At 34.8% G+C, this 24677-nt stretch overlaps 1 protein-coding gene across 1 annotated transcript in view; it reads left to right on the top strand.

Annotated features, from left to right (window-relative positions):
- FMN1 (formin 1) overlaps positions 1 to 24677 on the top strand; it is a 142976-nt gene that overhangs the window by 10586 nt on the left and 107713 nt on the right. Inside the window, exon 3 of the mRNA XM_085306681.1 lies at positions 13924 to 13985. Coding sequence (XP_085162807.1) covers positions 13924 to 13985 — 62 coding nt within the window. The remainder of the gene's footprint in view (positions 1 to 13923; positions 13986 to 24677) is intronic.

The raw sequence follows: 24677 nt of genomic DNA, 5'->3' as shown, positions 1-24677 counted from the left end.
AAGAATTACATTGTATTTTGTTTCCATGCTTCTAGTTCAAAATACATGAGGCTCTTTGTATTGAAGAAATGCCTCTGAGTTAAACTGCATTCACTTTCCTGTATCAGATCGCATTCTGCAGTCTCACTGTTCACATTATCTGTTAACAAGTTATGTTTAACCCAGCATTTGAACGTGAGTAGTTTAAATATGAGTCTAAATGAAACCMTGAATCTAAATACCCTCAAGCTTTGTAAAACTTTGAACCAGAATTTGGTCAAATCTGGTATACTTGCCAAGATAGTCCCCTCTACTATGGCACAGGCACATTTGTAAATAATTAAAAAAAACTACCAACCCCCCAAAAAACTCCAGATCCCTTATTTATTGTACATTTCATCATTTTGTATRTATCAGTATTTTAAAGTCTGGCAATAATTCTAGACTTTTAGGCAGCTGAGGATGTATCGGGGGATGTGGTTGCACATATGTGTGTAGGTGTATAGTGTGCCTAGTTCTGTCCACCCACATGTGTATAGATACACACACATACTGCATAAATGGTATACACACATTCTCAGTCTATACTCACTGTACCCTATATAGTGATTCGGAAAGTGTTATATATCTAGAATTTAGACTAAATGCTTTGTAGTTTAATCTTGCACTGGATGAGGTGGATAAAGAGAATTTGTAACCCATCAGAGAAATTCTGTGATAAATTTGCCCCTACAGCTTGCTAGTTGGGTGTAATTTGTTTCCATATGGCATCATTAGTGGTAATGTATCTTTTTTCTTTTTCTTTCTACAGTAAATGAACTGTAGCTATAAGTCACAGGAGAGGAATGATCAAGCAGATGGTTACTCAGGTGACTACTTCTGAATAGCRCTTTATTCCCTTATTTGCAGGGAATTCAGTACCTTTTGTGAGCTTGCTTAGTTTTCTGTAGCAACTTATCAGTTACTTTTCTTCTATAATAGTATAGAGATTATCATGATACTCAGGCAATATTTAGATACATGAATGTTTGCTTCTTTAGGACTGTTTATCCTTTGGTTCTTCCCTTCCATATGTCTTCTTTCTCCACATCTTCCGTATTTTCATTCTACCAGAATCTTTGATGTGTTGACAACCATTCTGCTGGAAATTTTAAGCTTGGAGGGTTTTTCCTTTCCCTGAATAGTCTAAAAAAACAATTAGTGGAGGTGAAAGATATCTGCTCATTTCCTAGTCTGCAAATTGAATTATAGAGCTTTAAAAGAGTCAAAATTAAATCGGAAGTAAGGAAAGGAAGACAGATTGGAGTAGATGGAATGGGGTGAAGGAAGAAGCATTATATAATAATACACCTAGTCTATATTCAGTAAATGACCATTAGCCAATCCATAACCCTTAAAAGTATGTAGTTCTAAGGATTTCTTTAAGTTCAAATCAGTTTTAGTTTGCTAATTCTAGTAGGATGCTTAAATGCAAATGTTCAAATTGACTTTAAGAAAGTTTAAGGAAATCTTTCTGTCAATTTCTAGTATACCTAAGCTTTGGGCTTCCGATGGCCAATAATCTTTTAAAAATGTGTAAGTCACAATTTTTTGGTTTAAAATGTTGCATTCTTTTAAACATTTCAAGCAGGTTTTCATAGTTGTCCCAATGATACTCCTTTTGTCTGAAAATTATTGTTTTAAACACCAGTTCAAGAGAGAATGAAAGAAACAAAAGCCTGAACGTTTCCTGATCTTTAGGGTGGTAGCCTGAGTGAAGCTGCAACAGGATATCGATGCACCTGTAAAAACGAAAAACCAACCAAACAAAAAAAAACAACAAAAATTGGTGCTGTGGTAAGTGGATGCACTGCTGTCACCTCGTGGTTGAAGGAGAAAGTAGCTTGAGAAAATAATGGAGGAAAAAATGACTTTAGTAAAAGAGGATATTGACAATGCTGGGACCAAGATTTATGAAGGGGGGAGAAAAGATAAGAAATCCTAACTATTTGAAAACTTCATGAATTAGCTCAATTAAAATTTAATGGATACTTTATGCTACAGAGTGTGCTACATTTCAAGAGAGGTAAACTGCAGTCTAGTTTTCTTTTATTCGTGCAACCATTTGTTCTCTAATCAATTTTAAATTGTTTATATCAACATTATTTTGTGTATTTCCATTTACTGAGTTTTAATAAGTAAGAGTTTGCTCTTACTTATAAAGGAAGGATTTGACCAAGAAGCAGCTATATAGATCATTATATATAATATGTTATATTTTTATATGTGTTATATAATATATATATAAAATATATTTTCAAGACTTCTACTTTCCACTTCATGGTTTCACATTGGGGCAGAGAAGATTCTAATTGCTATGTAAAGTTTTGAGGAATAAGCTAATGTATTTGAAAGATGAATTAGAGATTTTGGGGGGAGAGGTTTTCATGTAAGGTTTCGTGTAAGATTGTTTTGCTCAGAGGAAGTAGATAAGTTGTTCTATTATAAAAAAAATGAAAAGGTAATTTTGTAATATTCTTCAACTAGGTTTGTTTGCAACTTTTCAGGGTTTTTGAGGACTTGCAGATAGAACTATTTTACCAGGAATTTAGGCTATTGTGTTTTCCCTCAAGCAGGAGCTAAAGCTCTCCTTGTGGCCTAGAGGGTCTTCTGAAAAACACGTAATCAGCACAGCTGTGAACATGACTAAAATAATACCATTTATTTTAGTGTGTATATTTACTTTTTGCAACAGTTCTGGAGAATGAGGTATTTCTATTTAAATTAGCTGTAGTGGCTAAGACCACTGTGATCTACTGAATCCAGTACGCTTCCTTTGAAGGCACCATATCAGAAAATTACTGAAGCTGTGGGTTAAATTTTGAGGTCACCAGCTTTACCAGTGAATGCTTGCAGTGTTTCTTGTAGGAATGTTAACACATGATRAGCTTGTTCTGCATCATGACAAAGCTTTAAATGAGCATGTATTGTGTATGTTTGTAATAGTTGTTCTGTATTCAATTCTTTGCGATTACACATCTGAGCATGTGTTTGGTGTTTGCATGAATTACATAGGTTGTCCAAAACAGCTAGTCTTTATTTCATATTTGGTTTTGTGGACATTAGGGAAAAACATGCATGTTAGTGTATTTTATTTGAGAAGCAGTGGAGTGTGCCTTATGCTTTAGTTATCATTAATAATATCATGTATGCTTTATTTCTGCCATCCGGTGGCATATGCCATACATTGACTAAGGACATATTTTCTTTCGGATTTGCTTGTTATATGCCCGGTAGCATCTTTGGAAAAAGTTCAAGAGAACAGTGTTTTAGAAACAAGTTAAAAGGCAAAATGAAAAATTCCTGAAAACATCCCCACCTCAAACCTATACCYTCTAATCAGGTTGTTTAGGATAAATCTTGAGAAAATGCTATGAACTTTCTGGTATGAACTACTCTCTTTGTCTTACTAAGCAACTTGAACAGGCAATAATGCACGAGCACCATGAATGTGGTGTTTGTCATTTCCAGTTGAAAATCTTGAGAAATCAATAAAATAAGTGATTGAGTCATTCTACAGAGTGCAATATGCAATTCTGAATAAAGTAAAGAAAGTGTCTTGGGATGAGAGTTTTATAGAGATGTTTGCATGTTTGTTTTCACAGCAGGTGTTACTACATGTGGCTTGTAGTCAACTGACTTATGTCCATGGCATATTTTTTTGTGTGATACCAATTCCTTTTTTAATACTTGCTATTTGATTTTAGTGGCAATGCTAATATCTAATACCACTTAAGAAATAAAGCTGTTCACAATCAGTTGATAATTTTTTGCAAGATAAATTTGTGTTTAAAGTACTGACTGACGTACATGTTTGTAGAAATGAATATAAAGCATTGAGTCTGCTAGGATTATATCTATTTTATATAAAAATTCATTAAAGAACTTGATCTAATAAAATTAATGAGTATAAAAATATAAATACCCTGTGTGAAACTTAAATGCGATCATACTTATGCTTTTGTCTCTAGCTCACCTAAAACTTTGCAAGGAGGGACCACCAGGTGGGTGGAAAAGTGTAATGTTTTCCGTCTGTGTCTAGTCTTTGGTCTCTKCTGTTATTGTAAAGGCAGTCTGAATCTTTCCTTGAAAGAATAAAGGTGATAAGGGTCAAGTATACAGTAACTGTCAGCGTTCAGAACTAAAAATTTAGTAGACTATTGCATCTGCAAAATGGATGAGGCCCTGTTTTCAGGATTCTGCCTGAAATGACKTCAATCTCAGTTGCAGCTAAAATAAAGCAGAACTTAGATTTCTCWGACTTTCAGATCCACTCCACAATGCTGAGTGGCAAATTTTGCAAAGTTAAAATTTGAAGAATGATTGGAAGAGCTTYGCAATAGGGAATTTCTTTTTCTATTATTTTTGTTTTTCATTTCTTTTGTCTTTGAGCAAAATTCAAATAAATATAGCCCCTTTTGAGATAAATRAATCTGCCTAATAAATGAAATTATAATAGCCTGGCAGTGCTCGTTCTAAAACTTTCTGAAACAAAGACCATAAGTTGGGCTGGAAAAGTTCTTTCTGAGGTCAGGGACTATAGCCTTCCATTTTGAGACATATCTGATATCAAACTGAGGTAATAGCTAAATTTTAGCCAAAAGACAAGGTGAGATGACTCAAGGAGCACTGAGAAATATTATAGCAAAAGACTTTTACTGATTTGAATAAACAGTACATRTTTAGGGAAGGGAAGCCTTTTGAAAGAAAAGAGATTTAATTGTGATACAAGAAGAGAAAGAACAATATTAACCTGATTTATGGAAGTTTATTTCAGATGCAGCCCCTGCTACATCTAACATCCTCCTGTGTTTTCTTGCTTGCTTATGTGTCCCCCTGACGACAGGACACACAGAGCCCAGGCTTCTCTTGGATTTGAAATGAAGCTTCAGGAATTTATTTTGTACAAACTCTTATGACTTGAAAACTCATTTTAAGAAACTCTTACACCCTTGGACAGTATTACTGAATGTATGCTAAGTAATGAAAACTGAGTTGGAACTCATTTTATTGTAAAAGATGGTTTTCTGTTAACTTCCTCTTTTTCTGCAATGACCTGTCACTTTTGCAATTGTCTGCAGTAGTAACTGAAATAACTGAATAYGGCATGCTTCAGTGTGAGTGAAAACACATATGTGGAAATGAGGGAAGGAGATATTTTCTGGAGAGTCCTTCTGTGATAGCTGAGATAGCAGGGTATTTTGTCCTATTTTAAGTGAAGATTAACTAGTTTCCTTCTTGTGTCATGAAGGAGATTACCCTGCGTACTTTGAGTTTGTATAATCTATATGGTACATAAAGTACTCTGAAATTTGTKTGCCTTTTGTACAAAAATAAACATTTGAACAAAAATTTCTTAAAGACAATACAGGAGGCAAGTAGTCTCCTCCTCAAATGAAGGAATTCCAGCTTCCTRGTGGTTATAAGACTTTTTCTGAGGAACAAGGAGTTCTTCCTGAGTCCTCCTTTTAATATAACATATTGTCTCAATATCTCTAGCTCATTATATTGTGTGTTGATGGTCATTATTACCTTGTTTTTTCATTAAGCAGTTTCCTGCTCTCACATTTTTCAAACAATTACAGGATAGCAATCTGTTGAGTACAAACTTTCTGAGAATCAGGATTAGTTTTCTTTTATTGATCCTAGTTTTGRTCTTGGTTGAGTTAGGAATAATAGACGTTGTTGGTGGATTTTCAGTGTGTTTATCTTAGAAGACTAATAAAGAAATCTCATAACCAGCATAACCTTTTGAAGCATTATATCACCGAAGAACAAGTTCTACCATGCAACTCCATGTGCATCATGATGCAAGTGAACATCATTTTTGAAGAAATAAAATTCAAAGGCCTTAGAAGCCCTGTCCCTGTGAAATTTCATGAGATCTACTCATGTTCGTTACAGATGTATTGGTAGTTCTTTGGAAATAGAAAAGTATTCAGACAGTTTTGCATTAACAAAAGCAACTTACATTGGAACTTGTACAAATTGTTATAATTTCCCTGCACGTCTTATCAATGAACTAAGCTGTGTAACTTTCTCTGTGGAAAATTTCACATATAAACCAACATACACTGATTCCTATTGTAGAATAGAATATTATGGTATTTTTGAGCAAATCTTCATATGATCATGTTTCATATATCACCTTTCTGTTTCCTTTTGATCAAACAGAAGTTGAGATTACTGACAATAAAATTTTTCATAGTTGGTGTTCTGAGGTACAGGAATTCTGGTCTCTGCCGCTTCTTGAACACAGAAAATATTATTTACTGATTATATACATAACTAKTTCAGATTTTGAGGTTTTCATATTTATAACTAAAACAATTAGCGATTGTATCATTTGGGGATTCTATATCTGTTAAAGGAGTCACCTCAAACAAAAACCCCCAGGTCAATACCCTTATCACCTCAATATGCTTGCTTAACTTTCCCTGGAGAAACCARAGACCCATATATGCCCTACATGAGTTTTAAGGCAGCCAGGAGACCAAGATTATCCTGAAATGTCMGGAAAGTGCTAAAGCTGAACAGTTGGGGCTGTAAATGCTGAGGTACCAAGCAAGATACCAAGGGCCTAGTGGTCCTAAAAGATGTTGCTATTGTAGGTRTTTATGTTTTATGATTATTTAAGATTGAAGAAATTTGGAGCAGTCCAGTGTTATACTGTCTTCTTGCAAGATTAGCATTAAAGGCCAACATTTTAGAAAACACAGCGCTGATATAGCCTGATATATATGTAAGATTRTATCTTCATTTGTTTCAGGTCATTCTGTGTTAAAGTTTAAAACCTATGGTTACATTATTAAAATTTACATGCTTTTTGTATAACTTGCATCAGAGTAAGCAAGCTTTCTCAATTGCTTTATGCTTTTCTCTATACGTAAGTTTTGTTATTTGTCAGCATTTGGGGTTACAGGTACTTTYGGTTTTGCTATTCAAGAGAACATGTATAAAACCTTCTGCCGTCGCACCTGTATACCCCTAATGTTCTTTAGGGTACTTGTACTTTGTTTGCTCTAGCAGATGTGATGTATAAACAGTTTTGAGCATTTGTCCCGTGTTTCACAACACATGACTCTGTTGTTTACACACGCTTGATGTCTGTGATTCTGTAACTAAAGGTTTTTACCTTTTTAGAGCATTTTAAACCCTTCAGTTACCTATGTCTATCTTAATTATCCACCCATTTAGATTGCCTGTTTTTGTTTCTTTGGCTTTTCAATTACACTTCCACAATAATTCTTGTTTTTTTATGTGTTATGTTTGATGGAATTACAGGATGCGAAGTTGCTTCCTCCTTGTAGTGAAAATACAGTTAAAACATAATCACATTTTGTTTTTGCAGCCTACTATTTTCTTTCAGATGTTAATTCCATGTTTTGACTGGAGCATTTCAAATGTTCCAATACCTTATTATAAACAAAATATTATTAAAAAATTGCTTTTTCATCCAGATTTATTTCCCTGTATGCTGATAAACGTATCAGTCACCATTTAGTCACCATTATCTTTGTATGATCTGTATTGCCAACCTATTTGAAAATCACAAAGCAGACTGACACAAAATTTGTAAGTTGGCTAAAGAAAAACACTATCAGGTTTGTATTGCTTCTGTCTTTGTAATGTTCAAAGCTAAAACGGTTCTTTAAAAACAGATAAAATACTAACTACACTGGAATTTTCCTGCAGCTGTGTGTAGACAGAACCAAATACACTGTAACCGGGAATAAAAACATGATACGTTCTAATGTAGATTTTGTCTGTGCATGGCAAAATAGGATTTCCTGTCATGAGGTTAGCCTTGTTGTTCACTCCAGAAATTCTAGAGGATTTTTCMAAACAGCTTGAAAGAAAGCAAGCGAACAGGGAAATTTCAAACGTATATGTTTTCTAAATGATTARCTGGTTATATTTTATTTTAAAATAAAAAAATCACAAAAACCATACTAAAATGAAAGACTAAATGAAAAATTAATGAGATACCAAGCTCACATCCAGAACACAATAATAATACATCCAGGATCTGGGAATCAGTGAATTATATTTGTTTTCAGCCAAGGGGAAGACAAAAACTTAATTGAGAGCAAAACTGCCACCCCATGGAAATGGCTAGTTTTACATTTCACTGATCTCATCKTGCAGATTTTCATGAAATCAGAGGCCTATTTTCTTGTCACAAGGTTTTRTGATATTATTTACTCATGATACAAATGTTTCCCTATTTTCTCATTTTAATCGTAATTGTATTTATGTGTTTTAGAGAACAATATTYCAACCAAACAAAATAGAAATGTAATCCAAAGAAAAGAAAACTGATTTAGTTTCAGTGCTTTGACAATACAAGTGCTTTTACCATTTATTGTACAACGAATATTGAAATATTTGTATGGAGCTAGATTTAAAAAAAGATATAGATTGAAACACACCACAGTCCTATATTTTAGTACTTTTCTTTTTTTTTTTTTCCTCGTATTCTCATGGACTAGTAATTGTCTCTAGACCTATGGCACGGCAGGGAAGGTCACATCTAGAGTTAACACATTACATGGCTGTTCTACTTTCTCTTGTACAAATGTTTTCTGCTTTGGAGCTTTGTTAACAGGCAGAGTTCATTAGTAAGTTCGGACATTACAACTGYTAAGAGTTATTAATATATTTGGATACCTATGCATCTGTTAACTTAAATCTCGATATAAAATTATAAAATATCATTCTATAAAAGTTAGTGATTATTAGCCTAGAATATTTTTTCCCAGTCTTTAAGTGTTACAGTGGACGAGTTGTACAAGGGCCAAGAATACACTGTTGTGGCAAAGGTGGCCAGTGGTCTCCTGGGCTGCATTAGGAAGAGCATTTCCAGCAGGTCAAGGGAGGTGATCCTCCATCTCTACTCAGCCCTGGTGAGGCCTCATCTAGAGTGCTGTGTCCAGTTCAGGGCTCCCCAGTACAAGAAAGGCAGCGACCTGCTGGAGAAAGTCCAGTGAAAGGTGACAAGATGATAAAGAGTCTGGAACATCTCTCGTATGAGGAAAGGCTGAGAAAGCTGGGACTGTTTAGCCTGGAAAAGAGAAAGCTTAGTGAGGAGGCTCTTACCAGTGTCTATAAAAAGCTGATGGAAAGGTGTAAAGAAGGTGGACCCAGAGTCTTCTCTGCAGTGCCCTGTGAATGGAGAAGAGGCAATGGGCTGAAAGGGAAGCTCAGTCAGCTTCACTGGGTAATCRCTATTCCCCTGAAAGTGATCTGGATAGAATTTGGACTTTGGGAAACTGATTTTATCTAGGCTACAGGAATCTCTTTGTCCTGCATCTACATAGGGAGAGGATCTTCACCATGCAATTTTGTTCTGTGCATTGGATGCAAAATATGTATGGCAAGTCCTAGATGCAAGAAATATGAATGCAAAGGATGAATATACAGAGAAGCAGCAGTGGGGTGGGAGGGATCAATCTCATCAYGGTCATTCTCATGATAATGAGCTCAAAATAGAGCTTTGGTCTATATGGTTAATCTGTATGATTGGCAGGTCTGCTTCAGCTTCAGATATCTGTCTTTAGCTACTGGCTATCGCAAAATATGGGAGTTAATGGAAATTCARGTTTCACAGTAAGGAGATTTCTGTTTTTACAGTTACTAATTCATTTATTTTTTCAGTAGCAGCATGTAAAACCTGACACTAAATGTCACACTTGTAACTAAGTTAAAATTATTGTATAACTTCAGTTTTCACTGAAACTTGTATCTAGCTTCCCATAYCCTTTGCTAACATTCATGTTATTTTAAAATGAGTGTTTTTTCCTCAGACCTCAGTTTTTAAAATATATTGCTAACTACCAACAGATGTAACAAATATTTGTATTTATTTAAGGCAGATGTACTATATTTAAGGCAGATGTCTTTGTCACAATATCTTAGAAGATACTTATCTTTATCTTAGAAGATCTTTATCACAGTATCTTAGAAGAAGCACCTAGTTTTATGACAGTTTTCTTCAGCAACAGTGCTTTATAATTATGAATTGAGGGAAGTATCAAGTTGCATTAGTAAAGAGTATGTCCAAATGGGCAAAAGATTCCATCATTTATTGTATTTTTCCATGAATGGTGTCCTCTCAAAATAGAGAGAAAAGTTTACTAGAAGTAGCAAATGAAAAATAAGAGTATTCAGAAGTTGTKGAAGCTGAATCTGTCAATCAAGTGAGATTGTTTATTTTTTGTTTGTCTCATGTAAAGGCCTAACTTACTTTTCAGTGTTCTCTCGGTAATGATATCTTGGTTTGCTTGTAGTCCCTTGTCAGAGATGGCGCGTGCCATCTGATTTGGTTGTTTAATAAACCCTTCAGTGTAATATCTGCACTAGAGATAGCTAACTTATTTATRCCCTACAGCCACTTTCTTCCTGGCAGGCTGTTTGGAGACCAGGCAAGTACAACAGAATGTTTATACRATCAGCCCTTTGCTATCCAGCATAATGAAAGACTTTAAAACAACAGGCAAGTGTAAAAATCCTGCTGGTACACAAACCTGGGATGGAAAAGTCATCTGGTGACATGAAATCAGCTTSATTCTGTTTTATTGCTTTATTTCCGTGTCAGTCTTGAAGGTCCTTAAGGTATTGCAGCACTGTCTGGTGAGAGGTCTTATAGTTCAGCTGCAGCATCTTATCTCAGGTGGCCACAGCAACAGCGTAGCTGTGTTCACATGCCTTAGTTAATAAGGCTGGACTGAGTTACACTGATTATGCTAGAATCATGCTGACTACATGCAGAGGCAGATTATGTTTCCAGATCTATGGCACCTAGACAAACTATATATAGACAATCTATAACCTAGACAAATCACTTGTGGATAATTTAGAGCTTATTGTATTTCTGAGTTGTCTCTGTTGTCTAGATTAATCTGTTTTCTGATTTAAATGGAACGTAGGGACCCGGTAGTGATAAACCTTGGCATGTATTTTATGCATGGTGCAACACATGACATCTTGCACAGCTGCTTCCATTAAGATACGTCCTTACTGTTTACTCGGCTCTTGTCATTTTACCATTCTAAGCAGCGTCCCAACAGCATTGCTTAACTGCACTTTATTATTCTGTTGCCAGTATGATCAGAAATTGATTTTTGAAACAGTATGGRTGCAACTGTTCTTTCTACTTCTAATCTTCAGTGTTTCAACAATTCAGGTCTCTGTGTRCAGGATATTTTCTTCAGACATTAACTATCCAGCCACAACTCTACCAAATTAAGGTGACTTCAGAAAAAGTACACAAGAATTAGACTCAAGTCACTATGCTGGATCACACAATACTACACTTGTATCGTGATTTCTTTTTCATTTTACTGTCTTACACCCTAAGATGAGTGTTTAGTTGAGGAGAAGGAAAAAGGCACTCTACTGGGTGTCAGCTCCTATCCAGTGGACTATTTTTAGGCTATTTAAAATAACTGATGGGAAATTTGTTCACTGCATTAATTTCATACTGTATAATCTAGCTACCTAGTTTACTACTTTTTCTGTCCATTACATAAAAGGATATTTTAGATATTTCCTTTTAGTTTAATGGAAGGAAACTGTGATGGCAGAAAGAAGCATAAGAAACTTAGGCTGCAGTATGTCAGTTGCATAGTACACAGTGCATTAAATGTGCTGCAGTATATGTATGAATAGAGAGTATGATACGTTCACTTCTATACAGTAGTCGTTATTTTAAGTAATGTATTGGGCTTATTAATTCTTACCACTTACTACTTTTTAAGCATATTTTTATTTGGAATAAGCAAACCATAAAAGAACTTGTACTGAGAAACTTTATAACAAAGTTTCAATAGGACAGTATCTAGAAATTGTTTTGGAGCTTCCAGCTAGGAGAAGTGAAGAAAAACACATGCCTGTGGAAAGCCTGATACTACAAAGTATAACTTAAAATGATGGTATCTTACAAAATATGTTTATAATGAAAATATTCTTAGTTCTTTCAAAATTCTTTTTAAGCTGTTGTTTTGCTTGGTTAACTTTAGTCCTTGGGGGTTCTGCCATCGTTTTGTGGCTGCGTGAACACTTATGCCAACGTAAGAGAAGAGGCAGCAGAGGGTTGGGGATGAGTAGGCATGTTGAATTAGGCTGCTGTTGGTACCAGTGCAGGTTTCTGTCAGAGTAGGTGAACTAAGACCCTCTGGCCGGAGTCCCAAAGAACGTTAAGCATTGCGTAACCCCAGACAGAAAATAGATCTTTTGTTAAGACRGATCTGTAGATCTGTATGCTTCTGTTACCCAAGCTAGTTTCTAAGTCTGTTGTTTGTGTCGTCTGTCACAGGAGCTAAGACGCTGAACTTCTAAGTCAGAGCGTTGGTAAGGTTCGTGCCCTGCAGACGGAGTGAATGCTTTAGCGGCTGGCGTGCGGGAAGGGCCACGACACGTTCTGGGGACCTGAGGCAGCTGTYTTGCCAAGTCCTGTTTAGGTGAATGGATTAGCAGAGCCCATATCGAGAGGGAGTATCAACCAGTCACAGGAATTCACGGAAGAAAAGTGTATAAACATAACCAGTTGTGATTCAGACAGAGCGGTCTGGTTGTTTCCCCATGGTGGAAAGCTCTAAATAGAACTGCATTATATAGGAAGAGAAAAAAAAAATACTTCTGCATTAAAAATGTCATTGTCATACCCGTTTCAGGGTGATGACCTGGCTGTCTTTCCTTTGTTTTTCTTATGCGTGCGCTCAATTTTTTTTTTTTTTTTTTTTTTTTTTTTTTTTTTTTTACTGATTCTACTTTTTCAGGCACTGTACAAACCTCTTAGTGTTACAGAATGTTGTCAGTAAAATTTAAACTCTTTGAACTATTTACAGTTGTTACTCTGATTCTCTTTTAGCTGAGGAGGCAGAAGTCAGGCCAGGAAACTGGAAATATGCCATTGGATGAATTTTGAATTGGAAGCAGATAGAAGTAGGGCTTTAACAGTCTAAGAGCAAACTCTAGTTGCTTGTTTATGAGGTCTACAGCTTCTGGGCCAGTGTCTCACAGGAGACTGGCTTTCCTTAATCCATTACAAAGCCTTGATGAAAGGTCTTCTCTTTCTTCCTAGTCAAATGTAGCCACAGTATGGATTGAGGGAGATCATAGCACRAGACCCAGCTTCTACAAGTCCATTTGGTCAATCTACACTTCAGCATTATAGCTGTCACTAAACGTGTGTAATCGGTGTTCAACATCCTCTTTGCTTCATTGCTGATTTAAATTTYTCTGGCTTTAAGATTCAACCTTTGAATCTTRTTATAGCTTTCCTCATTAAATTTTAGAGCCATTTAGTACCTAGTATATTTTCCCTTGGAAGGKAGTTAACCCCCCTAATCGGTCTTCATCTGATAAAATTAAGAGAAAGAGTTCTTTAAATCTTTTGCTGTTGGGTACTTTCCAGGTCTTCATTCGTATTTGTGATTGCCCTTTTATCCAGTTTGACTATGTATAGTGATTRTATATTTAAAGTTCAGTTTAAACCATTTTATTTATTGTATGTTTTTCTTCTGAATGTGTATGTATATATGTGCATGCATATGTCGTAATAARCTGTCAGCTCTACTTCTATCTGCAAAGCTAAACCTTTAACTTCCTGTTATTTCAGTCTGAGGTACCTCCCTGCATTTTTCCCTCTCAGCATGGAAGACCTCTTTGTTTTATCCTCTGCTGTCAGTGAAACCATTGAAAGTCTGGTCATGTGGTTTGAGAAAATAAATGCTAATTACTATGTTTACTTTTTCCTTCCCTTTCACTATTGTAACAGGTCTTTTATTTGGGAGCCTTATGTCTGTATTCTGGATTTGGTAACGTAGTATGAAATGTATTATGCTGAAAATCGTCACATTGTTTTCTGATCCTAATGGAAAGTACTTCTTTTTATTTTTACAGAATACCAAGCTGCCATTTTGCATTTAAAGAGGGAACACAAAGAAGAAATTGAAACATTGAAGGTATACTTTTGTAATGTTTTTTATTTTCTTTTCTATCCCTGACTTTCGTGCAATCTTCAGGTTTAAGTAGTGTGACATATGCTTTCTATCTAATGTTAAGAACATTATTGTTTCATTCTAAAAAGTTGACTGCCAACTTAGTTAAAATTAATTTAAAATCCATATATGCATCTAAATATGATGGGAAATTTTTCATATTTCCWTGTTGTAGTTTTGATAACAATTTTATTTGCTCAGCACAAAGGACAAATTCTTCCCTCTAACCCAGCAGTTTAGTCCATTTACATTTGTTTATGCTATTAAAGCATTGACATTTAATTCATCACTCTTTCTCAGAGAAACATACTTCAATAGAAGCACTGTTTTCTACAGTTAAGACTAAAAGTAATTTTACCTAGAAAAATAAATATTATAAATGCATTTGTGAGACTCTATAATTTTGTGTTACACACTCTTTATTAGTGCTTGTTTTTGTTGAATGTAAACTTGACTAATTGTCTAATTGTCAAAATCAGAAAAAATAAAAGTGTAATATCAGAACTCACTTTCCCCTGACATAGTTAATCCTGCTAAGCAAAGTGAAATGTTACAATTAAGTGTTCTGGTCATAAGAACAGGAACTTAAATGCCAGMATAACAGAAAGTTAATCTGTTGAACAGGAAGGTTATGCTAGTTTAATAAAAAAATAGCAACATCTTTATTTTCTTGACAATTGTGATATATACCTGTGTGTCACAGCACTGTCTGTCAGTTCCAGTAAAAGTCCATATGCTAAATCCTTAGCATGTGAGTCATGAGGTACAAGGTCATTCTGTATTTTCTTTATAAACAACATTAAGGAAAATAGAATAGAAAAAGGCCTACAGAAAGAATCTGCATCCAAGAACATGAAAAATAACAAATTTTCAGAAGCTTTTCGAGTACTTATTGCTTGTTTAATGCTTTTTCTGTGTTGTAGGTGTTGGGTGTAATTTCTACTCACACATTTTCTAATAGTAATTGTCTGTGCTTTTAAAACTCTTCACATTGCATGATTCCTCCTTTATATTTACCGATTCTATGATCCTAATTAAAATCTTGTATTCAATGTTGCTAATCAGCTTCTGATGTCAGATTTTGTTTTCCCCTAACTGTTTTTCTTAAGCAAGCTGCATTTTTTAATTTCAAACTTTCTGGGAGAGCAATGATAGTCATTGAATGCACATCTGCAGCAACCCTGGAAACAGTAGAGGCAGAGCAACCAGGTACTTCAGGAAAACATGAACTGCCATGATTTAATCCCTAGATTATTTGTTCAACTTCTTTCAGCTTTCCAATAATTGAGATATTTTTGTGTTTTTCATAATGTGATATTCCCAATTCTGTCTTTCATTAAAAGAATGTTAGTCTCACACATTTTACTTCCCAGCAATTAGTATTTTAAGGGCTTCCTTAAACAGCATTTCCTTCCAGGTTATGATATGTAAATGAATAAATCATATCACATGCTTCTCTGAGTCATTGAACTATCTGAATGCTCTGCCTTCTGAATAGTGTTCTAGTTCTTTTTCTTTATGTCCTTGACAGTGAATTCTTTGTACTAAGATGGGAGCCTTTTTAGATACATCCTTGTTGGGTATACATTTTTTTAGACCTGTTTACTTCTCTGGAACCTCTAGAATGCCATATGACATTTTCTAAATAGCTCCAGACTATTACACTAAAAACATTTCTGTTGAAAATACTGAATTTCTACATTCTTAATATGTCCTGTGTCATACTCAGGTTAATATGTCCTGCGTCATGCTAAGGAAGGTCAATACTAAGTTATTCATTCTGTGAAGAGACTGTCAGATCTTATTGTAGCATGTTATTTTTTATGGTGGGGTGAAAACTGAATTAGTCAGATGCTGCTACCTGGTAAATCACATAAATATCAAGTGAATCACATAAAAATCAAATAAATCACATAGAATCACAGCATGATTGAGGTTGGAAAGGACCTCTGGAGATCATTTAATCYGACCCACCTGCTCAAGCAGAGCCACCTAGAGCAYGTAGACAGGATCATGTCTAGGCAGGTTTTGAGTATCTCCAGAGAGGATAAATCTCAGGTTGTTAGTTCTGCTTCTAAGTTTTAGTAATTTTCTAATTGACAGTGTGGCATTCATCTTTTCTTTCAATTCCTCTTTATTTTAATATGTCCCCTACTAGAGGGTCTTTTTCCTCTTTCCCTCATGCTCAAACATTTTAAGGAACAATTTTTTACCTTTATCTTACTAGTTTTCATTATTTTGTCTTTAATTTCAAAAGATTTTTTCCTGGTTTTTGTGTTCCGTTTCATAGCCTTTGCCTTTCCCTGAGCCTTTCAGAGTCAAATATAACAGCAAAGGACACACAGCTTTTGTTCATTCTTTATGTGACCAGCCTTTGCACTGGTAAAAGTAAAATGCATTAAATAAGACTAGAAGTTGTGTGTATACTCTTCTTCTTGTGGCTTTTCTTTATTTGAATGAATGGAAAAATACGTATTTTTATCTTCTCTAAGATAAAAAGTATGAATTACTACATACTACTACTATACCATTATAAAACTTTATATTGGAATATATGGAGAAGAAAACTTGTGTCATGGTTTAATGTAATAAATTGTTGCATTTTATTCTTTAAAGGTATAAAAGAAAAAATACGCTGATAGATARCTGTTGGAAATGTATGAGTTAGATATGATTTTGCGCTAAAAACTGAAGGAACCTATAGACAGAAGTTTATCTGAAGTAGCAAACTGATCCAAATCTCATATCTTGTATTTATGAGGAAAGTTGCTTATTATACTATAGAAACCATTAGGGCTGCAACCCTTATCCTTATTCTTTTCTATTCCTAAAAAGTCTAGAGAAACCTTAAGGAGCCCAGTAAGGTGTGTGTAGAGCTGGGGAAAGGTTATTTAAAAGTTATGCAAGTGCGCTCTGAAGATTAACAACAACAACAGCAAAACCCTGGCCATACTGGGAGGGAACTGCAAAGAGCAAGAAAGGCTGTAGGCATGCAACAGAGCGTTGCAGCACATCTAGAACGGTTMTTCCTGGACTGTGTCAGAAGAACAAGTTGTGCGGACTCTATCCCATGATGTGGTAGCTTATAAAAAAGAGGTCTCTCTACTCTAGCGATAGAAAATGCATTCTTAAGGAGGGAGGAAAAGATGAAACCCTCCTGTCCTGAAGTATATGTAACTTAATCTTATTTTCCAGTTTCTGTTCCAGCTTCCTTTGGAAGTTATATTTTTCCTTGACTATGTGAAGGAAAATCCTAGTGGACTTTCGTACTTTTAAGATTTTTTGCTGCTGGGTTCGTTACCTATAAACTTCACGTGGCAAGGAATAACACAGAGAATAACCAGGAGAAACATATGGAAATATTTAACTTTTATGGATTTACATTTAAATTAAGCTCAGTTGAACTGTTCAAAGCATTTCCTGAATGCTTTACCTATTATTTAAGTAATTTTAATGATATTTTTAAAGATACTAATAAACCATTTATATTCTCTACTATTGAAATGTATTTCCTGCTTTTTCCGCTAGATGTCAGCTAAGTATTCTTTCCCAAACCTTCTGAACTCTGAGAATATATGTGGTGGTAACACTCTGCATGACTATTTGTGGAGCTGACACATTCTTGCTTTTAAGTCAGAAGTTACACTGCACATTATGGAAGTAAAATCTAAGTTCCTCAAGAAATAAATAGTAGAGGTCATCATTTAATAGTACTTTTTCCTCTACATAAGCAAACCTGCAATATTTAATAATAAACTAAGTAAATGATAACAATTTAACATTAAATCAAAATAGTGGACTGGTAAATTCTGAAAGGAAGGAAATCATGTAAAGGTAATATTCTAATTGCAGCATGTAATAGTTATTTCAAAACATTAATGCACAATGACACAGTGGCATTTCTAACTTTTTTTTCTATGAGTTTATTGACAAAATGAGTGAAATTTGGGGGTTTTAAAGTTTTGTCTCTAATTTATTCTACCCCCCTGTAGCTCAAAGGTGCCAAAACTTCCCTCTTTTCTGTAACTGAGAAGCTTAATACTGCTTTGGGAAGATGGGATGAAGGTCTTAAGCTCTTTTATAACTCATGAATCTTTCTCTCTAATACAACAAATTTCAGAAGGAAATACCTTTACTTGCACCTAGAGCAGTTACAAGCGTATTACTGAAACCTGAGAAATAAAGTATAATAATGTGGTTGGGGTGTAACTACCCATGCCATTGTGAAAGAACAGACTGGCCTTATTTAGAGGAGAACATACTGTGGTTTTCATGGAGACCTTTCTAGTCTCCTTGGTAATCTATGCATAAAAGATTCAAGAGCAGAAATACAGAACTGAGAAAAAGTGGTTTCCTTGTCGCAGAAGGGCTATCTTAATTTTTACATTGCTTTACAATTTTGAGACTACTGTTTTTAATCTTTCCAAGATTAAACACACACACACACACACACACACAGAGTGTGTCTAGCTGCTTTGTGTGAGTAGAAGAAAACCTGTATCATGTATGCATCTGTCTGGTGAAGCAGAGTTGCAGCTCAAAGGAGCAGACAAGGTCAGCAAGGGTTTATTAGTCAGTCTCTCTTAATGAGCTCTTCAGGCTTTTCAGCATTGCCATGTGTTGTTACTGATGAAGTTCTCACAGCTTGTGGTTAATTATTGATACGGCACTTGCCTAGCTTCAAATGTTTCAATCTTTTGTGCTTAGCTGCTGAGTGTGTGGTTTCACCACTGTGCATGCGTTGAGTGTCTTCAGGGGTACTATTCTCATGGGCTGCACTGTCCTCACGGAGGAATTCCGTGTTTAGTGTGGAACGTCTGCGGTACATGACAGTGAAAATATAAAGGTCATGAAAAGCATAAAAAACTATGAAAAAGAGGAGACTGAAAAGCTGACTGAACAAAATGCTTTGAAGACATCAATTTCAGTATTTGTAAGGCTCCAAGGCAGTGGGAGCAACATGAGAAGACACTTAACGTGAGAAAGTACTTAAATAAAAATAAARATATTCTCCAATCAACCTATTTACATTTTTAAAACATGCAGATTATATGGCCCAGATTCATGTCATAATCTAYAATCAGATTCTTTATGAGGTTCTGTGCTTTGATACTTAGATTCAGCAAAATTCTTCTGCCTCTTTTCCTCCATGGTCATAGACTCCGTATTTTTCATATACTTGATGTAATGGCTGCTTTTCATCCTTACRTTTCCTGTTAGTATGTCTACATTGTGATTGTATTCATGTCAGATAWTTTGAATATCCAAAACCTTTTTCTTTCTTTGTTTTGTTGCATTTTTTCACTGCTATTTACTATCTCTTAGATCGATGCCCTGTTGTTCTCACCTATACAATTTTACTGTAAGAACCTGAACTGTGTAGATACCATGTCAAGTGTAGGATGCTGTTGATTCTATATGTTAGTTTTAGGATTATCCTGTTTACTAAACAAATTACCACAGGACATTTTCTGTATACRGAATGCAGTCATAACCTCTTAACTCTATTTCAACACGTGAAAGTGGATGTGGTACGGTRTAGTTAAAATATGCCTAGAGACCAGCAAGGTAGTTTATAGCCTTAAGACTGCTCAAATTTAGTCCAATTATGCTTAAAAATTTGCTTAATCAGTGCTAAAATGAAACTCTTCTAAGAAAAACAATTTTGCATTCATTGTAATTTGTGAAAGTTAATTGCCTTGAGTAAATACATTATGCAGTAAGGAGARTAAAGCAGAGCAGATATTGTGAACATGCTGACACTTTATTTTGATGGATTTGCAAGATCTCTGTAACAGGAAAGTATATTATTTAGAAGAGAAGTGAAATGAAATGTGATCGTATGATTATATAAACTGCTAAAAGTTARGTATATCGATGTTCCTGGTAGCATTATCTTACTGTTTAGATTTTAAAAACACATACTCCATTACCTCCTTGCCAATCTTAGCTGCTTTTTGAAATTTACTCTATCAGATATTTGTTTGACTCTAATAGTTGTAAGCTATTTCTCTGCATGAAATCAGGGAAAATATATAATTTTTTAAGTCCAAAAATTCTGGCAAACCTTCCTTTGAGAAGGTTTCTTAGAACAGGGTCTTAACTTTTGCAGGGATGTACCTTTTGCTGCTAGAGTGAAAATTTCTCTGAAGTCCGCAGTTAAAAGCTTTTGAAACAGAACTAATTTTTTCTCATATTCAGTAAAGACTTAGATTTTAGCAGCTTCTGTCTTTGCAAATCTGGTGCTCATTGTGCTTGTTTGCACATATTGCATCTCCTGGTGGTGATCAGATTTTTCTTATGCCATTCCCACAAAGTCACCAAATGTGCTGCTATAAAATAATACTGGGGCAAAACCAAGTTCCCCTGATTAATGGGTGCCACAGGTTACTCTTGGTTAAAGTAGGTTCACCCTGTCAAGAATACTTTGAAATTGAAAGCAATTGAAGTTGATGCCTTTTTAGATGATGAGGCACTGTGAAAGAACAAGCCACTGCAATTTTAAGCAGAGCAAATGAAGGCTGGAATGATGGATTGAGATGTGAGGGGTGGAAAATCAGGCAGAAACTGGTGAATAGGGATACTGGGAGTAGAGACTGGCAAGCTGGAAGGGGAAAGAGGTAGTCTGGAAGTTAAGGCAGAAAACTGTGAGTAGGAGGTAGGCTGAAGAGACTGGGATTGGGACATCATGATACAGGCTTTACTTGTAAGTGAGTAATTTTCCTTGGCTCATGTATCCCAGTGTCTGGAATAAATGCGGTCTATTCAATATTTAGTTTTCTTCTTTTATTTGTCAGGGTATTTCATATGTATGAATTGGATATATACTATGCATTTAGATGGGCATATATTATTATTATTCCAGTTTTATGCATAGGGACCTAAGGTATAACAAAGTAAAAACATCCACTTAATTGAGATATCCAAGATACTTGGACATTATCAGGATGCTTAGCTTTKTGTAGCATCTCATATGTTCATATCACAGCTCATTTTAACTTATGCTCAATTATAAATTGGATCCCAGAATCTCAAAATAGGCACTTAGAAAATAACCATAATTGGTTACAGTATGAGAAACACTTTGACTAAAAAGACTTGTGTTATGTCGTGCAGGAGCTTTGCAACTGGGGCAAGGCTCAAGGCTCTGCGACTTTTCCAGATCAGCGTTGTACTGCTTTAACTATAATATTAGTCTGTCTCTTCCTGAGGTTCCATGCTTAGTTCGTTATATACCTTTCAACATCAGCACATATGAAGCATAAGTCTTAAAAATGTACTTCTTTTTTTATGATACAATTTATATCATTTTCTAGAATAACTCCTATCATGTTTACTAAATGAGACACTGGTTCAGTGGAAGCAAAAGTGTTTCCGGGTAGCTGTCTACATAAAAGCAGTGATGGAGAGGAAGAAAATTAAGGTTGCACTGACAATCACATTTGTAGTCTTTTCTTTTTTGTGTGTAGTTTTTTTTTTCAAGTTCCATGGTGCATAATTATCACATAGTAAACTTTTGTTTAAAGTAATTTCCATAATTGAAGATATMTATATAAGAGTATATATCTGCAGAGTTTATAAACTGTCTCAGAGGTGAGTGTTCTAGTGTTTTTACCTGCTATGAAACTCTAGCATAAATATCTTAATACTGTCAAAGAGCAGAGCTATTATAAACATAGCACTGGGTTTTCTCCTGAATGTTACATGACTAGTGAATCTTTGAAGACTGATCTGTTTTTACCATTAAAGTTTATGCTAGTAACTGCAGAATTGGAAGCTTCCAATGTTGAACCAAGATAGGAATCCTGAAAGATAAGTTATGTTGTGTTTGTAGGATCTCCTCATATATGCCTTGTGAAAGATACCTGCAGTTTGTATTTTTCCTTAATAATTGGGGCAGAGTATTATATTATTACTGTAGAAAATCTTTACTGTAATGGAGCTGTGAAGAAAATAAGAGGGTTTTTTTATCATTCTGTAGGTAGTGTGATGAATACTGCTGTATTTTGTTACCGTGCCTTAGTATGCCAAGCTGAATGTGAAGTTAAGCTTTGCCTTCCTTTCCTTTACTATAGAGAAATGAGATTATATATATTTTGTTATATAATAGATTTTATGTTCAAGGAAGGAGTGTTCCACCAAAGCAGTCTGTCTGTTTTGACATGTTGAGGTCCCTCTCTGTAATTGCAAGCATCAGAGAATTAATGCTATAGGCTGCTATGTTCCATGAAGTAAAACTGAAACTGCACTGTTATGTTGATGGTTGGCAGACCCTGAAAATAAAAGAATGTGAAGAATTGAAGATGAAACCATTTTTATGGAAAATCAAGTAAATGACTGGGGAAGATAAATTATGAAATGTGATGGGTATTCGTAAATGTTTTTTTCAATGTGTTTTTGTAACTTTAGGTCAGTTACTGAATTACTGTGTTTTGGCTATTTTGAAAAATCTATATTGTCTGTTTACTTCATTTTTATCACATAGCAAAGAAGTGAGTGGCTTACTAATCCTCAAAACAGCAAATGTTTTAGCTGTTTTCATTGCATATTTGATCTCTGTATATTGATGGAGAAGATGGTCTTCTCAGTGTAGGATATTGTAACAAAGTTATGCTCTTTAAGAATGAAAGGCTTCAATTTCTGAAAGTGTAGATAGATTTCATTTTAAAACTCATAATATTCTCATAAAGTCATGGCAGTATTTGGCTGTATTTCTCCTATCACAAAATAGTATTCATTGTTACATGTAATCCTTTGATGGATATATAACTGTCTTTGATCACTGTTGGCCATGTTGTGTACTTCCTCTGCTTTTTGCTTCAACTGACTTTTGCTTCAAYTAAACCATTTGTTGTAATTTAGCAGAATGTGATACATACCATTAGTTTCCCATGTAGTTACAAGGCTTTGTTATAATGACTTAATCTTGGAGTCTGTTGCCAAAAAATTAGTTCTTTATACTGTGAAGCAATGTTGACAATAAACTCTTTCCCTCTCTACCCTCTCCCCAAAAGAAAAGGAAGAAAAGAGGGAAAAACAAGGTTGCATTACTATTCTGGCAACATCAGCCACACTAATAAAATCAAATTCAATGTTGTTTTACGACTTTGAATTTATGTGACTGCACAGGATCAAAGGATTTGTGTCCCACTGGACTGCAAGGTCTATAGTTCATGGCAGAAAAACTCATCAAAAAGAACATTTTAGTAGTAAGGCTTTTCATTTTAATCAGCCTCAGTAATAAAAAAGCTGTTAGGTGTCCAAAAACATTCTCCAAGATCAGAGACAACTTGCTCTCAACTACAGTCCATTTTCTTATTGGACTTATTGGATCCATACTGCCTCTGCAGTTTGTGTCCCTGAAGCTTCATCTTCAACTTCTTTTCAGCCATTTTTGCATAATTTTCAAATTTTGAACACCAGAACATTAGGCTTATCAGTAAGAGTAACAATTCATATTCTTTCCCTGAAGAATGATAAGTAATATGACTTCTGGAAAGTAAATTGTCATCAAAACAGCACCTAAATGATTAGCTAAAGTGAAGTTTAAAGTATTGGTCTATATTTTTATATATTGCATTTTCAGAAATATCTAAATAATATGCAATGATTTCGTCTTTTCTGCTTGATTCTGAACAGCACCATAAAACATAAAGCATTAGCATTTTCTTTACTTACTCAAAGTACCCTAGGCTGTCCTAAGACCAAGATTACAGCTGCAAGTGGGAGACAAAACAGGTAACAAACAACAATATAAAAAGACTTTTGATATCATGTGGATTCTGCACGTTAGTTGTTCGTGGTCCCAGTTGAACAAAAGATTGAATTTTGGCTGGTTCCATTCTTTAATCAGATTGGGCTCAGAGAAGTTGTATGTAACATATCACTTCGATTTAGTCATATATTGGATGCTGAATTCCCTCATCCGAATTTGCAGAATTAGAAAGTTTAACAGGATTTGAAAATATGGAGAGAATTTGTCAATAGAATTGTCCATATATGTGTCAGTTTTCCTGGAAGTTTGCAGCTAAGTCTCAGTTTAGCTGGCTCTCCCTTTTTTCAGACTATGTGATATTTATTGTTCTTGGGAAAAACTGGCTTACATATGGGAAGAATCAATACATAGGCACTTTCTGGATCTCTCTCTGAATTACACATATGAAATACATACCCAGTATTACGGGTTTTCCTGCAACTGCTGTACAATGTATATCCTGCAAATTTCCAGTGCATGTGATACTCTTCCCTTACTGCTGAGATAAATACAGAGCRGTACTGKTTTTTTTTTCTTTTTCTTTTTGTCAATTCAACATTCGTTACGGTTTCATTATTTTTGAAAACATGTTTTTCTTCATTCAAATGTACCAAAACTTCCATATTAATATTAGAAGACATTTTATAAGTTACTTACCAAACATATAAAATCTACATTAATCTTWGATTATCTGCTGTTAATATTTATTTATTAATAAAATTGAAATTTATCAAATTAAACACATTTAGCTGACAATTTATTTGTTTTATAAGATTAGACTAAATATTATTTTATAAAAGTGCCAAAATTAATCTCAAAAGATGACATTGTTTAGCAAATGATGTAGTCTGTGGCTAGAACTTTGTGATCCAAGGCATTAATACTTTTTTTCATGATTCCAT

The sequence above is a fragment of the Rhea americana genome, unplaced genomic scaffold (genome assembly GCF_003343005.1).
Source record: "Rhea americana isolate MKP2758 unplaced genomic scaffold, rheAme1 scaffold_245, whole genome shotgun sequence".
NCBI classification, from domain to species: domain Eukaryota; kingdom Metazoa; phylum Chordata; class Aves; order Rheiformes; family Rheidae; genus Rhea; species Rhea americana.
The sequence above is the reverse complement of the archived record's forward strand: the minus strand, read 5'-3'. Positions and strand labels throughout refer to the sequence as shown.